Genomic DNA, 17,952 nt, shown 5'->3' with positions numbered 1-17,952 from the left:
ACTGATACGTCCAAGCATGGGTTAGGTTGTGTGTTGATGCAAAATAGGAAAGTAGTAGCGTATGCTTCTGGTCAGTTGAAGACTTATGAGGTGAATTATCCAACGCATGACTTGCAATTAGCGGCTATGGTTTTTACATTAAAAATATAGCGTCACTATCTCTATGGTGTCAATTGCAAGATCTTTACAGAACATAAGAGTTTAAAATATTTGCTCACTCAGTTTGAATTGAATTTACGATAGCAACGTTGGTTATAATTGATCAGTGATTATGATTTGGAGATTGCTAGTCATGAGGGTCGTGCAAATATTGTTGCCAATGCCTTGAGCAGGAAATCGAAGCACTCGGTCTCGTCATTGATTACTTTTGAGTAGTTGGAAGCCAAGTTGAGTTCATTGTCCATTCAACCCACATTCTTCGAAGAAATTATGGCTAAGCAACTGGAAGAGCCCAAGTTCATTAAATTTCGAGAATAGCTCAGTGAAGGAAAAGTTGAAGTTTTTACGGTTGATAAAGATAGTAGCCTTCATTTTAAAGGACGGTGGTGAGTACCAGATGGGTGTGACTTTTTAAAGAAGAAATTGTTGAAAGAAACTCGTAATTCTAGATACTCAGTTCATCCGGTGGAGACAAGATGTATCAAGATTTTAAAGTCATGTTTTGGTGGTCAGGTATGAAGAAGAATATTGCAAAATTTTTTACTAAGTGTTTAACGTGTCAAAAGGTCAAGAGTAAGCATAGGAGACCTGTCGGGTTATTACAACCTTTAAAAATTCTAGTGTGGATGTGGGACGACATTTCCATGGTTGGAATTGCTAAGAACGAAAGCTGGTAATGATACTATTTAGGTCATTATAGACAAACTAACTAGGCCATAAAGGTTTCACGTAGGTCCCTAGCATGTTCAGCTGCTTGTCCACTTTTTGTGATCATGTCATCCACATAAACGTTCAAGTTTCTACCTATTTGGGAACTGAAGACATTGTTTACCATCCTTTGGTAAGTGGAACTCGCATTTTTTAACCCGAAAGGCATAACCCAATAGTAGTATACTCCATCATTGGTGATGAATGCTATCTGAGGTTGATCTTCAGCTGGCAAAGGCATGTGATGATAACCCACATTAGCATTCATAAAACTAAGAAGCGCATGTCTCACTGTTGAGTATACAAGGCGATCAATCTTAGGAAGAGGATAATCATCCTTTGGACATGCTTTGTGGAGATCAGTGAAGTAAACACACATCCTCCACTTGCCATTGCATTTCCGGATAATCAAAGTATTGGTATTTCTTAATAAATCTGACTTTCAGCAGCTTGCTTACTTCCTTTTTAACTGCTTTGATTCTGATTCTTTCTTTGCCCTGATGACCCAGCTTTTGTTTTACAGGATTATAGCTAGGTTGTATGCGAAGTTTGTGACACATAACACTTGGTGGAATTCCGAGCATTTCCTCCACAGGGAAAGCAAAGATATCACGGAACTCAGTAATGGTTGCCAAGGCATCGCGTCTCACTACTTCTGTGAGGTTTTCTCCCACTTTGATATTTTTTCCTTCAAAGAAACCTCTTCATGTTCTTCAACGGGTTGAGGCCTTTCATGAATGTTTATAGTGTTCAAGTATACACTCTTAACAAATTAGTGATTCTCTTCTTCTCTCTTCCTCTTAGGAGATACTCCAGGGGCACCATCATGCTTTAACGCATTGATGGGCTGCCTTATGATCCCCAATGAGGATTCCAGCTCTTCCATCGTCTTGGTTAAACTGCAGGAAGAGTTGATAAGGTGAAATAACAACTTTGATCTTGTTTATAAGGGGAAGCCCCATGATTGCGTTGTATAAAAAGAGGAGATCAACGACGGTGAAGCGAATTGGGCATGGTCTTGTAATTGTTTCTTTTCCCAATACTTACAAGAAGTATGATAGTTCCAAGAGGTATGACTTGGTTACCTGAAAAGCCAATCAGTGGTTTATCAAAGGGCTGTAAATGTTTCTCTTCAAACTTCATCTGCTTAAGGGAATCCATGGTAATGAGATAAGCAGTGCTTCCAGTATCAATGAGTACCTGCCTAAATTTCATCTGGCATATGTTGATTGTTACCACCAAAGGATTAATATGGGTTTGTTACCACCAAACTTCATCACAGGACCTCTTGAAGTGGATTTTGGGGGCCTTTTGAGTAAAGTAGGGACACTAAATTTTGCAGCTCTAATGGTAGAGTATTCTTCTGAAAATCCGCAACCTATCATGTTGATAATTGCTTGAGTATTATTTGAACTATCTTTTATGTCTTCACCTTTGGGAGACCAATGCCTCGGATGGTATGGTCTCCTTTCATGTTCATTTTGGGAACCATACTCCTTCCGAGTCACGAACATTTCCAATTTCACTTCTTCAACAAGTTGATGCAAGACACGTTTGAGTTCCCTACATTATGACAAGGTATGACCATATTCTTTATGATAATTGCACCACAAATTATAGTTGCAAGGATCGAAAGAAGTTGTAGTGGGAGGTGGCATTGGAAGTTCATCCTTGATGGCATAAAAGATATCTTTCCTATTTTTGTTTAATCGAGGATCATTACCTTCATCACGCAAATTTCTCGTCCTTGATTCTCCTTCCATTGTATAGAATTGTCTTGATCTAGGAGGCCTGATCTCAGAAGTTGGACCATAGTGACAAGGAGGATAACCTCTTTCCCTTCTAGATGAGTATTCTTGTTCCCAGTGGGATTTCGAAGGATGATGAGAAGGTCCTTGATCCCTCTTGTCGTGTTTCTACTTCTTGGAATCGTGTGTCTGACATATATCAAAGGCGGTGACCTAGATTTGACATTACTTCATCCCTTCTACATACATCTTTACTTGATTCTCAACCAATTGGAACTTTAGTTTGAGGGTCCTTATCCCATTGATTAGGGATGATAGGGCAACTGATTCTTCCAAGTCCATCACGTCCATTATAGCGTCATGAAATTTTTTCAAGTACACGGAGAGATACTCTCCTTCTAATTGTGTTATACTTAGTTGGTGAAAGTTTAATTTTTCTTACCTTTTGTAGGCTACAAAGTGTCCCATTTGCCTCCAGTTGGGAAAATGTATTGATGCTTCCAACTGGAAGCGAAGTGTACCATATCAACGCAAATCCAGTAAGTGTGGATGGAAAGAACTTACATAATAAGGAGGCATTCGTAGTGTACAACAGCATCATATTTTTATAAGCTGCAATATATTCTTCAGAACATGTAGTTCCATCAAAGACTGTTATGTTGGAAAATTTGATCTTTGTTGGGTTTGAGTGGCTAAGATTGCAGCGGATAGCGGGAAACTCAAAAACATAGGGGCCTCGCTTGGGCCTCCTCGGCTAAAATCATCCTATGGAGTTTTGAAGGGGCTTGTTAGGAGGCTAAATCTAGTAAGCGCGTCATCTTCTTCTCATACTACTTCATGCCCAAAAAAGATTGGACACTTTCTGATTGTGTTTTCTGCTTTCCTTCTAGGTGCTTTCTAGCGTCCTGAGTCTTTAACTTAAACTCACCATGTTCATCCCAGTAGCTTTTGCTCAAACTCTTTCGGAGTTTGGATCTTTCTCTTCGCTTCTTGTTTCTCCGTTTGGAATTTTATCTCACAATCATTAGATTTTTGGGGAATGGAGACATTTTCACCATGGTCCACTTTCTCTTAGATTCTTTATCTGATCAGCCATGTCGAACAATACCTACTGCTGAGGGACATCGTTATTGGAGCTTATAATGGCACGGATTTGTTCAATGATGGCATTGGTGATATTTTGTGCCAGTATGTTCAAATCCTTGTGGTTCACGGCTTGATTGTTTGCGTGACCCACTGAAGTATATGTATCTGTGTCGTGCACGGTAGCAGTTTGAGTAGAATTCTTCTTAGGAGTCATGGATTTTTGTTGAAGTTAAGTATTTATAACACTTTCCAACAGACGGCACCAAACTGTTTCAGTATAAAACCTGAATAATCAAAAGACTTATATACTATCTGGAGATGAAGCATTACCGAAGTCAATTGCAAGATCTGGATGTGTAATATGAACCTACTACGAAACAAACTTCAATTCCTGCATTACAACACGTTAGCCTTACCCGGGGTTGATCTCCTAGAAAGCCTCTCCGAAGCTCAAGTCAGTTGTGCAGACAAAAATCAAGATATGATAGTATAACGAATGCAAGATTAATGATTATCGAGATATTAATTGATATTATTAATTTGTTATTTTGTATGTCGATTGGGAGTATAATGAGTATAATTTGAGTAGAGTAACGGTATGTAATATGGAAGTTTAGAGTTAATAAATTCTGTAAAAGTTTTTTTTATTAGTTTGATAAAGGAATCATATGTTATTATGTTGAATGATGGAGAATAGTGGGAGGTTATTTTAGGAGGATCATGGGTGACATGTGATGTGATCTTTTTTAGAGCACATTTATCTCCACATTGTAGTATCGAGTCTCGCGTTTTAGAATGATTTTACACACTTTACGCATGATTTTACCTTTTTTTCTTCTCCATGGCGTTCTGAGGTTCTTTCAGGTATTTTCAAAGTTTTCAAGGTATTTATGTTGCGTACGAGACTTAGATGCTTTGATTGAAGATTAGACACGCGTATCGAAGCCTTTCTAAGCATTCTAAGTCATCCCCAAGGTCCCCGCAAAGCCCAAAAACCATCTAGGACTTCAAAAGATTCAATTGGACCAAGAAACAAGGAGATTCGACCGAATCACATAACTATTCGGTCAAATGGGACATGATTGGCCGAATGACTTTCCAATTCGGGCGAATGGCTTCAAAACTCCAAGGAAACGTGCTTAGACTTGCTGGAAACTCCGAATAGAACCCCATTCGGTCGAATGGTCCTTCTATTCGGCCGAATGGACTCCCCAGACTGCGTATTTCTATTTCTTTGTAAGCTGAACTTCGAGGGCTATTAGGGCTTTTTAACCCTTTTGTTCCTTAGCTTATAAATACCCCTTGTATCTGAAATCACAGGGGATGCCTAGTTTGAGTGCCTTTGTGCCTAATTTTAGAACATCAACCTCTTTAATGCTTTCTCTAGAATTTGCCCTAATATAGATTTGTAGTTCTTCATTTATGCTTTCATTTACTTCCTTTATGTAAGTTTACATTTCCTTTATGCTCAAATGTTTTTCTTGTTTTCATTTATGCTTTCCTCTATTGCTTTCCTAGTGTAGATTTATTGCTTTATTGTCTTTCAATTCCTTTAATGCTTTTTTTATTGTTTTCTTGCTTTCGATGCTTTCTTTGTTCATTGCTTTTGTTTCTAGTATGTTAGAGTAGTTCCTTTAGGGGTTTTTGGTTAGAGAAACCCTGGGTTTGGTCTTGTCTTTAATGTTTTGGATTAGGGTTGAGGTTGATGATGGTTGTTGATAGATATTCAATTCGAATCTTGTCCTGCCACTCCTAGAGAGACATAGGGCAATTATAGGTCGTTTGCGTGGCTTACAGGGTTACCAACTTCCTCTCGATATCTAGAGTGTCTTGATTGATTATCGTTCGAACTCCCTTGACCTAGCTTATCTTTATTTCCAATAGACCGTCTTAGGGTGGACCTTTTCTAGTCCTCGCTTTTCCTTCATTGTTTAGTTTAGCTCTTTATTCTAGTCATTAGTTTAGTTGGGAGGAGTTTACATTCCCCACACTTTTGCATCATGACTCTCCCGTTCCTTGTGTTGATGCACCACCTACCGGTGAGGCTCTTATTGAGGTGCCTTGTGTACTTCACCATGATGAATCCCTCACATATGTGCATGATGATCTAGCTAGTGAACCCAATGACTTAAAGGTAGACATGCCCTTGATTGAGAAGTCTCAAGTGCATACCCTTCGTGTGCCTTCTGTTGAGTCTCACCCTACACCTTTCAGTCATTGTGAGATGCCTCCCATCACCCTCCATCATGCTCAACTTGATACTTTTGATGCCTTGCCGCTTGCTTCCCTCCCCCCCTCCCTTTGTTCGCTCTTCCTTTCTCGTTATGAAAAGTCGATCTTTGTTCTGTTTCTTCTTTTCTTCTTTCTTCTCTCCCTCTTCCACTCCCCAACTTCTGATGTTGTAGGGAGTGAGGTTTGACAAACTCCTACGGAGTTTGACTCACTATATAGTGAGTTAGGTCTAGCTGAAGACCTTAAAGAAGCGTTTGTTGGGAGGGAACCCAACTATAAATATTATTTTTGTTTCATTTTTGTTTTCCTTCATTGCATTGCATTTTTGCTAGTCAGTGCTCACGTTTGGTTTGTAGTTTTTTCTGTTAGTACTTGCAGATCCAAACTACCATAAGCATTGATCCTCCAATAGGTTTGTTTGTGATTGATTTCATGATGTTGAGAGGGTCAATGCTAATGGTCCCGAGAGGGTGAGAAAGAGGAGGTAGAAGGCTCGTAAGAGCAATGCATCAAAATGAAGAATATAGCTTCACCCTAACTTGGGGGAGGCAATTGCTCTAGCCTTGCGCTTCTTGCCTCCACTTCTTTCGAGAAGCGGAGAGTTCTTAGACCACTTTGATGGTGGTAATGGTAGTGCTAGGAGTGAGAGCCCTCCTAGCCTAGGTATGACCATCTTTTCTCTTTATTATTGACTAGTATGTGTTTGTGTTGGGTATTGTGACGATCTTGTTGACCATGGTTTTAGACGATTCATGTTTTTCTTTTCTCTCCTTCTTTGCTAAAGACTAGCAAAGGCTTTGGCTTGGGGGAGTAGAGTTAGGCAACATTATTATCACTATTAGCCGTTTGCTTGTGCATTTAGTTTCATGTAGTTCTAAGTTAGTGCATTGCATATATTATTTTGTATACATTTTGCATATTCACCTTGCATTCATGACATGTTGTATATATTGCATATTCATGTTTTGTTTTCAATAAAATGGTTGAGTTGCGAAACTAGCATGCAAGCTCCTAGTATGTACATCTGTGGTCTTATGCATACTCATATTTTCCTAGCCCTGTGCCTGTTTTAGGACCAAGTGTCTGACTATCTTCCACATAGCTTAGGGGATCTTGGTTTGCTTGTTTGGTGGCTTGGATGACTACCTTTAGAGGCACATTTCGACTAGCCTGTGAGGATTGAGCCTTTTTGGACTCCTTGCGTGTTCCATTTATTTTGAGTGCTAGTTAGGGGATCTAAGTATTGTGTCGGTTCTTCTCTAGCATAGTTGACTTTTCCTAAGACCAAGGATGATAACACATTCGCTAGAATTAAGCTACATAGCCAAATAGCCTACCTTTCAGGTAATTTGACTTTAGGTTAAGCCATGTTTTTGCCTTTTCCTTTTCTTTTGTTGCCACATTATTTAACCTCCACATGAGCCAAATGTTCCCTCTTTTTACCTAGAGGATAACTTAGTTATGGTGGGGTTGTTGTGTCTTACAGTGATTTGTGGGCTTTTGGTTATGATATTGGTTGTTGGTTTTGTATGACTCTATTCATTTTTATCTGGCTCATGTTGTTTCTCCCTTCATCCTCTCGTGCTTATTATAAAGATTATTCATACATGTTCTATCAGTGAGGAGACGCTCCTCTTGTTCTTTATCGAGATTTACACATATGTGTTCATTTGAGTGAGTAGGTTATTATTTCATTTGGGAGATGAGCTTGGAAACATATGTTGTGATTAAATTTAAATTTTTTGATGGTGTTTGATGATGGAGATCATTGTGCTTACATGAGGTTTTTGGGTAAATATAGTTGTTGGATATAGTGTTTATTGGTTTGTCATGAGATGTTTGTGGCTGTTATGTTTAGAGTCACTTGCTATCCTCTACTTAGCACCACATTCCCGAATATATCCCACCTTCACCCTAAGCCAACGTTACAACCCTTCGCTAACCTGTTCGACTTGGTTTGATTAGTTTGTTCTGTGCTGGAGTTAGATATGACACAATCCCCATGATTTACCCCTATTAGGTTTTTGATTCCCGACTCATCTTTAGTCGGATGATTATGAGCAAAACACGAACCATAATCAAACACATGAGCGTCATTGCATATTTCTTACATCTTTTGAGAAATAACCCGGGGAGCGTAGACGTGTGACCTCTCTAGGTAGTGGGTGGCATAGCCTGTGTTGTAGCTTACCTTGTGATCCCAAGTCCATGGAATTGGTCATTCTTCTTGGTATTACGCTCTTTTGAGACCATTGTACTTGCACACCGATGGCTAGAGAAGAGTATTGCTCGTGCACAGCTTGCGTTGCTTTGATTTCCACTCACCATGTATGTTTGTATTGGATTTTTGGGTTTCCTTCTGACAACCCTCACGAGACCTTACTCGTCCTCTATGGGAGACCTAGGGGTTTAAAGGGCTTGTCGTACGTGCTAAGTGCGACCGCGATTCCAACGAAAGTGAGTCTTAGGCTTTATTGTATTTTGTAGTTCAATTTTGTTTTTGCCCCGCCTTTTCATGTTACCCTGCTAGTTCTTTTGCTAGGGACTAGCAAAGGTTAGGCTTGGGGGAGTTGATGTGCTCGTTTTTAGAGCAAATTTATCTCCTCATTGTAGTGTCGAGTCTCGCATTTTAGAATGATTCTATACACTTTACGCATGATTTTTCCTTGCTTTTGTCTCCATGGCGTTCTGAGGTAGTTTCAGGTATTTTCAGAGATTTCAAGGTATTTATGTTGCGTACGAGACTTAGATGCTTTGATCGAAGATTTGACACACGTACCGAAGCTTTCCCAAGAATTCCAAGTCATCCCCAAGGTCCCCGCAAAGCCCGAAAATCATCTAGGACTTCAAAAGAATCAATTGGACCAAGAAACAGGGAGATTCGACCGAATCACATCACCACTTGGTCGAATGGGACATGATTCGGCCGAATGACTTTTCAATTCGGGTGAATAGCTTCAAACTCCAAGGAAACGTGCTCAGATTTGCTGGAAACCCCGAATGGAGCCCCATTTGGTCGAATGGTCCTTCAATTCGGTCGAATGGACCCCCCAGACTGCATATTTCTATTTCTTTACGAGCTGAACTTCGAGAGCTATTAGGACTTTTTAACCCTTTTGTTCCTTAGCTTATAAATACCCCTTCTATTTGAAATAATAGGGGATGCCTAGTTTGAGTACCTTTGTGCCTCATTTTAGAACATCAACCCCTTTAATGCTTTCTCTAGAATTTGCCCTAATATAGATTTGTAGTTCTTCATTTATGGTTTCATCTACTTCCTTTATCTAAGTTTATATTTCTTTTATGCTTAAATGTCTTTCTTGTTTTCATTTATGCTTTCCTCCATTGCTTTCCAAGTGTAGAATTATTTCTTTATTGTCTTTCAATTCCTTTAATGCTTTCTTTATTGTTTTCTTGCTTTTGATGCGTTCTTTGTTCATTGCTTTTGTTTCTAGTATGTTAGAGTAGTTCCTTTAGGGGTTTTAGGTTAGAGAAACCCTAGGTATGGTCTTGTCTTTAATGTTTAGGATTAGGGTTGAGGTTGATGATGGTTGTTGATAGATATTCAATTCAAATCTTGTCCTGCCACTCCTAGAGAGACATAGGACGATTATAGGTCGTTTGCGTGCCTTATAGGGTTACCAACTTTCTCTCGAAATCTAGAGTGTCTTGATTGATTATCGTTCGAACTCCCTTGACCTAGCTTATCTTTATTTCCAATAGACCGTCTTAGGGTGGACCTATTCTAGTCCCCGCTTTTCCTTCATTGTTTAGTTTAGCTCTTTATTCTAGTCATTAGTTTAGTCACCCACCAACCAACCTCCCATATAACCTTCCCACACCAAGTCTTTAGTCTAACATCTCTTGTCCTTGTGGTTCGACCCCCGACTTACCATTACACTCGCTATAGTAGTATTAGGGTGATTATAAATATTGTTTGTATAACTAGGATTTTAGTATTAACGACGTGCTAGAAACCGGTTATCAACATGGAGTATAGTGGAAAAGAGTAGAGTTGGACCAGCAATTAAGATTGCTGGTAGTTTTACTAGGTCGGCAAGCAAAGGCTTGAAAGTCTTATAAGCCACTTGACTATAAGTCAAGGTCAACAAAGGGTCAAGGTTAACAGAGATAAAAGTCAACGAGATATAAAAGTAATTTTATATGTTTAATTTAAATAAATAAATAAAGTGAAATTTCACATGGTAGCCTTAAGGTATTGGGTTTCCCCTAAGGTAATCAAATTTTTTAAAAATCCACGCAGTAACCCTGAGGTTTACTCAAATCATTTTCCATAACCTTTATACCCAAAAAACATTTTAAAAAGTTAGTTTAGTAAGACTGAAGCATGCACACAACTGAAAAATTCAAAAACCCCTTATTTTCCCAATTCAACTCTCACAACATCACTTTTCTCTTATTGTACCATAATTTTTCTAATAACCCTAAATTCCCAAATTTAAAACATAAAATCAATGAAACCTATCTCCAAAAATCACAAAATCAAGCTCTTAATTAAACGGGATAAAAGTATAAATAAAGTTGTAGATAAACAATAAATAAATGAAATTTATTATAATAAATACTTTTTAATTTTTACTTTTTTTAATTTTAAAATTTCAATGAATGAACACTAATTAGAGGTGAGTTTTTAGAGTCTTTAATGCAAATGAAGAAACTTTGAGAAGAAAGCAAGCAAAGAGCAGCCATGGATGTTACTTTACAAACTCAAAGACCAAATCTTTCGTGCAGACAAAGTTTTATGCAAAATGCCCATTTTAGACCATTTATCGGATTATTCCCTTTTAAACTATCTGCTAGATTCTCTCAAGTAAGTTTTTTTTTTATTATTTTTTTATGTTATATGATTTTTGGACTTTTTTTATATTTTTATTCTTTTAGTTGAGAATTCGATTTTGTGATCTTTAAAGATGGGTTTTATTGATTTTGTGTTTCAAATTTGAGGATTTAGAGTTAGGGATTTAGGAGAATTAGGGTTAAATAAAAGGAAATGTGATAATGAGAGAGTTGAATTCGGGAAATAAAGGGTTTTCGAATTCTTCCGCAACGTGCAAGCTTCAATCTTACTAAACTAAAGTTTTCAAATGTTTTAGGGTAAAAAGGTCACGGAAAATAATTTGGGTAAACTTAAGAGTTACCGCGTGGATGTTTAAAAAACTTTGGTTAACACGTGGAAAACCCAATACCTCGGAGTTACCACATGAAATTTCCCACAAATAAATAAATAAATAAATAAATAAATAGTGATTGTAATTTGTAAAACAAAATTTTGACATCACATTTTTTTAGTGGATCCGCCCCTGCGTGAAGCATCCAAATATAAAGGATAACCCTACTTGTCTAATATCCAAATGATACGCCATGTTTGATTACTATAGTCAATAAAGTTTTATAACATTCTTAAAGAAGACATTCATACTTCCTCCTTGCAATATTTACTTTTTGACGCAGTCTAGTACACTAATTCAATTCTTAATATCTCTAATTACATATAACAAAAAATTATAAAAATTTAATATTAATAATCTTTGTAATGAGACAAATCAAACAAGATATCGCCTTGATTATGTTTTAACTTATAGATTAAAAATTAATCACAAATTAAAAGTGATAAATGAATAGTGCTATTTTTTTAATGTTGCAACTAATTTAGAATGGAAAAAGTAATTTAGAACGGAGAAATTATTAATTATGAAGTCATACTATAGCCATATTTGTCAAAATGATGGCTGAATATTTGCCGAAGTGATGGCTGATTTTAATGACATAAAAATAATTACAAAGTTGCTCTTGATACTTTCAACTTATATGATGTTCTGCTTCTTTGCTTTTCATATATTGATCATTTTTATTTGTTCTTCTTTAATTAGTTTGATACTTTAATATATATTCTTTTAGATTTATTTGTAAATTATTATTTAGGGTCAAGCTTATAATGTAAAATGTAGATTTATGGATATTTGCAAGAAGCCTCTTTTTTGAGGATCTTTCTAGAGCTGATTGACTTTTTTGTCATATCCTTCTTATGGGGTATGGATTGATTTTTTTTTCCTCTCCAGACTCTGCCCAGATGCAGGCCATATTTTCTTATTGGACCCAGACCCAAACCTTGATCCATAGGGTCTGAAAAATTTAGACTCGAACTTGGCTGGTCTACATCTAGTTCTAGATTTTAAATAATATTTTATTTTATCCTGAAATTTTTAAAAAGATATCAATATTTTCATCTATTCTTATTAAATTATTTATATATTTTCAATTAATAAGGATCTTCTAATACTGTATACTAACAAAGATCTTCTTGCATTTGTGTTCTTAAAACGAAATATTCATCAAGTCTTTTTATTTTTAAATTATAAATACAATAAAGTTTCAAATCAAACAATTAAATAATGTGATCGCTAATATATAATTTAAAAAAAGATATAAACGAGTCTATGGGTCGAATCTGGGTCTCAAACGTGTGAACCCGAACCCTAAGGTCACCCATATCCACACTGGACCCCACACTGGACCCATAGGGTCAAATAAGGTGGATCCAGAGCCTAAAATGAGGGTCAAATCGGGTCTAGACCTTTAGGATCCAAGATCCATGCCCAACCCTAGGTGCAATACATTCTAATTTTAGTTTCAGATTATAATGGACTATTGTGTAAAATGACTCATTAAGCTATGTATACTTTTTATTCATGTGAAATTATACATGATGTTTGATGCTAAGAGTTACTCAAAAACAACTTTATTGTTATTTTTATCACCAATAAGGGTAGGATTACATATATTCGACCCCACTGAATCACACCTTTGGTGTGAGTCATTAAATGGTGTTCAAGTAAAGGAATGTTATTGAAAGTTCATGCATTCCCACAGTGACAGCAACATTGGAAGATCTTCTGCATGGAACATATTTTAGAAAAGAAGAATGGGCGACAAATTGAATATGCTTACCATACCATACCATTATAGCCCGTTCTTGCGCTTAGTGGCACTGTGGTAGGGTTTGTAAGGAGGAAAACAAACCAAACATATTCGTACCCCTCCAAAGAAAGAGTTGAAGAAATGTGGACGAAGAGACCCCAAAAAACAAATCCCTACAAAGTAAGTGGGGAAATTGTGCTTAAGAACACTTATTTAACGGTTTTCACTATTGAGTTTAGGTGAGGAAGTTTTGGTTGTAGCTATTTCTTGTTGGGAAAGATGTGCAAGTTTAAACCCCAAAGAGATTAGCAATATAGGGTGGAAAAATACTTCAAAGATACAAAATAAATCAGTCTACAATAACTATGCAGTAGTATACGCAACACCGGTTGCATTTGTGCTACCGTTGATTTCAGGTTCTTGGGGCATTATTCTCTTCCAGAACCAATGCTTCCTCCACAACAGGATCATCTCCTCAATGGGGACACCCTTCGTCTCTGGCAAGAACAAGTACACAAAGATGGTCATGACGGTGATCCACCCAGCAAAGAACAAGAATATTCCGTACTTAAGGTGACACAGTAGTGCGAGAAAAGATTGAGCGATTATGAATGTGAAGAGAAGATTGATTGCCACTGTTATACTCTGCCCTGCTGACCGCGTTTCCAGTGGGAATATCTCACTGGGGACTGTCCATCCTAGGGGTCCCCAAGACCACCCAAAGGCTAATACAAATAGGCATATCACAATCACCACTATGACAGAGTAACCCTTTGATAGCTCCCCTACTGTTCCTAATTTTATCCCCAATATTATTGCCACAATCACCTGTGCAACGATGAAAGTTAGTAGCTGCAGTAAGAGGAGTCGTACACGGATATAAATGATGCATAAAGATTTAAAATATATTCAGAATTCGATATCAGATTTCAATTATTATGCTATGTGATATTATATCCTTAAAAAAGGTAAATACTTGAAGCTGTCAGTTTATCTCTAAAACTGTCACCAGGGAATTCATCATCTGTTTCAAGACACTAACCTGACAAGTGATCATCTGAATTCCGCCACTGATAAGCAGAGCCCGTCTTCCTAATCGGTCAACAGTTGCAATTGAAATCAATGTCGAGGAAGCAAGCACAGCTCCAGTGAGGGCAGAGGAGTAGAGAGAGGCATTTGCACCAAAACCCATACTCTGAAAAAGGACAGGAGCGTAAAATAGAATTGAATTTATTCCTGTCAGAATCTGAAACGTAGGCATGAAGATGGCCATGATCAGTTGTGGCCTGTTCCTGCGCTTAAGGATGTTTCTGAATGGGTGCTTGATTGATTTAGCAAATTCACTTGCCTCAACCATGTCCTGAAACTCTGCAGACACATTTTCTGTCCCTCTGATCCTTTCCAAGACATTGCGGCCTTTGTCATTCCATCCTCGCTCAATCAAACTGTTGGGTGTCTCAGGGACAAGTACTCCTCCGATGGTCATCAAAGTTGCTGGAACAGCTGCTAGGCCGAGTGAGAGCCTCCAGCCCCAAGGTTCCAGTTTTGATGTTCCATAGTTGATCATGTTTGCTGTGAAGATCCCTAGTGTTGTCGCTAGTTGAAACATCATGTTCACACCGCCTCGTATATGCGTTGGCGCCATTTCAGAAAGATAGAGAGGCACTGCCTAAAATTAAAGTGATGTTATGACTTGGGATATGATAACAGTAAAATATTCGAAGAGAATGAGGGCTGAACCTGATTTCCAAATCCGATGCCAAAACCAAGCATGATGCGACCCAAGAGAAGCATGGCAAGGTTCTTTGCAGAAGCATTAAGAGCAGCCCCAATAAGAAAGAAAATTCCACCGCAGATAATGGTAATTCGACGGCCAAAGTTCTGAGTAATTGGGGACGCAACCAGAGAAGCAACTAAGCCAGCAAGGTAGAGAGAAGAAGTAAAAGCAGCAAGGCCTTGGTTGTCGAATTTGCAATAGTTGTTTTCATGAGCATGTTTTTTCTTCTCATATACTCCACGAAAGAAATGCTGTAAAAACCCATCCATGGATGTTACACCTCCTGATCATCCGTAACAAATTGAAGTTAACAATTTCATCATTTATTGCAAAAATAGCCCACATGTTATGCCACATCTATGAATTAGAGAGATGTTGAATAGATGTGTTACTCCTCCGATTACTAGTTGGTTGTCACAGATTTATGTGCAGTCAACTCTCCTCTAAGGCGGGTGCTATTGTTAACAGCCCAATAACAACTTTATCATTATTTATTTAAAAACATGTGCAAAGCTCACTGATTTAGAAGGTTGGAATGATTGTGATTTGTGCACTTTCTAAAAATGTCAGAAAATCATATGAATTTGGGAATCTACGACAAAATTAGCAGTACTAGCGCTATTATCTTGTAATCTATGGTAGTATTCGCCAATATTTACAAAATAGAGGATGCTGTAATCTGAAAGTATTTGCTCCAATAGTGAATGGGAATATGCTAACTATTCTTCACTTCCTTTTTCTGTTTAGTTTGGCCAAGTTACTACCTTTTCTATATTTACAATGTTTACAAAAATTTGAAAATAATTATTTAACATTTGAACTTTTTAGTCTCTTATAATATTTAACAATTGAACATAGGAATTAGAGTGATATATTGTTGAAGGCTTTGACTCTTATCCTTCTAGTTGTAACATACTAGTGTTTAATTCTAATTAACTACAAGGAGAATTAATTCAACTTCCTTACCTGTAGGATATTTTTTGGCCTTACCTCTGGATTAAAAAAGATTATTGGGAAAATATTTCTAAATTAGGAAAGTCTGAAATTAGATAGCAGTACCAAATTATGAGGCAGAAACCCAAAGTTATAGTTTTGAGAAGGATGAGAGGTTGGTGGGGACTGCAAAAGATCCAACTTTTCACCCAAAAGAATGTCTAAAAAGCTAACCATATATCCTCAGACAGTTGAAAATCTGGGTAAAATGAATCATGAATGATGATGATGACAATAATCAATAGCACACATGGATTTAAAGCATAAAAGAAGAATTGGATTCTGATGATTAAATGATTGGAACTCAGAAGTAAAAAGTTGTACTAATAAATAAATTAATAAAAAAAGACAAACGTACCTGAAATACCAATGTCATAACCAAACAAGGAGCCACCAACAGCAGCAACAATGCAAGCAATGATAACATATGAAGTGACTTTTCCTTGATATTCCTTTGCTCTTTCTTTTGCAACCCCTTTTGTCCCAATTGATCCTCCTGCCATTTTCTCTTCTCCTTCCTTTCTTCACCAAATTAAGATCTTATTTAATATTAACCGACCCCAACCTTTTGGGTTTGGGATTATGGCTCTGACATTATATGATCTTGTTTAATTTCATACAAGTATATTTTCTGGGTGAAATTTAGTTGTGCCGGGTTTCAGCAATAAATATGGTATATGTTGAAATATGCAAAGATATTGGAATTGGAGGAGGGGTAGTTGTTCAATTAGTGGTAAGCAAGTGTTGAATGAGATCTACACTAATATTTTAATATCTTGGTATTCCTAATAGATTAAATGGCTTGAGTAAGCAACAATACAGCCACTTGTTCTAAATTAAGACTTTTCATAGATGATATACTTGTATTATAGTAGTAGATTAAATAACAAATGACCCTCTTGACTAATCAACAGGTATTCTGAGAGTTTGGGGAATTAATTTACTATGATTAGTAATTGCTAATTGCTAATTGGTAATTAGTAATTAGATATTGGTAGTTTGGTAATCAAAAACTAAATGTGAAAATCACTAGTGTAAACACAGAAGCAGAAGTAGAGGGAGAGAAAGATAAGAATGGATGATGAGTATGACACTGTCTATTTTTGTGGATTTCCATTTCTTTCTTTCCTTGGTTATAGTGTGACTTGAACTACTCTATTTTTTCCTGGTTTGCGGTCTATCCCTCATTAATGTTCTTTATTTGATTAGCTAATCAAAATGAACATATTGCTTGGAAGTTATAATTCTTCTGTTTTGTTATAGCAACTAATATTGATATTTTAATTTTTAGTACTTGTATAGTTTTAAAATATACTACTACCTCCATTCCACTAAAAATATCCCATTTACTTTTTCACGCTATCCAATACACTTATTTAATGTTTAATATCTCTTATTATACATAATAAAATATTATAAAAAGTAAAAATTAATAATCTTTACATTGAGATGTATCAAACAATATCTTAGTTCACCAATCACTTCAAAATAAAAAATAGAAAAAAAGAAAAAACTTATCATGAACAAGTGAATGTTGAGTTTTTAATTTACTTGGATCCTCTTAGGTTATGCTTGTATTAGAAGTATATATTTATAGGAAAAATAAAAATTAAAGTAAAAAAACAAGGTTATTTCAGAAGAAAACTAAGTGAATGTTATTGTTGTCAAAGTTGAACATAATTATATTATGGCAAAGAAAAAATAGAAGGACTAGTCCACTCACTTTGGGTAAATATTTACCCTTGCGCGATGGAGGGAAAATATTTCTTTCCTTCTCCCCAAAATAAAGTTGATCATCTTTCTTTCTTTTCATCTTCTTCGTACAATTATATTCTTTATCTCTCATCCCTTTTAAATTTACCTTTACCTTTATTGGTATAATTTAATTTTTATTTTTTCTCTTAAATATTTGCCCTCAATACAATAAAAATCTTATAATTCATTTGGTTAAGGGATTCCTTCATCCTGAACGACTATAAGGAGAATCACATGTACACTACATTAAACAGAGGCAATAGGCAAACAATAGTATAGAATACTCATTAGATCAGTTAATGTATAGAATTATGATATAAATTAATGTGTGTATTAATAAGGGTATTAAAAACACAAATTAAGTCACCATAAATATGGAATCCTAAAAGTCACCATAAGTCACCACTATACATTGCTATGTATTTGTTTATCAAAATTAGAGGTGTTCATTCGGGTCAAAGGGTCGGTTTCGGACGGTTGTAATTCGGCTCGGTTGGTTTTCGAATCGGTAAATTTTCGGTTGTATACAACAACGGGTCATACTCGGGTCAGATC

General features: G+C 36.6%; 1 protein-coding gene across 1 annotated transcript; it reads right to left on the bottom strand.

Annotated features, from left to right (window-relative positions):
- Positions 1-12,771: 12,771 nt before the first annotated feature.
- On the bottom strand, positions 12,772-16,145 carry LOC130828696 (sugar transport protein 7). Its single transcript, XM_057694659.1, has 5 exons — positions 16,001-16,145; positions 14,613-14,932; positions 13,915-14,541; positions 13,252-13,700; positions 12,772-12,847 (listed from the first exon to the last, which is right to left on the bottom strand). The coding sequence occupies exons 1-5, from the start codon at positions 16,143-16,145 to the stop codon at positions 12,772-12,774; spliced, it is 1,617 nt and encodes a 538-aa protein (XP_057550642.1).
- Between the last annotated feature and the right edge of the window lie 1,807 nt (positions 16,146-17,952).

Source organism: Amaranthus tricolor, chromosome 12, assembly GCF_026212465.1.
Source record: "Amaranthus tricolor cultivar Red isolate AtriRed21 chromosome 12, ASM2621246v1, whole genome shotgun sequence".
Taxonomy (NCBI): domain Eukaryota; kingdom Viridiplantae; phylum Streptophyta; class Magnoliopsida; order Caryophyllales; family Amaranthaceae; genus Amaranthus; species Amaranthus tricolor.
This window is presented reverse-complemented; position numbering and strand designations above follow the sequence as displayed.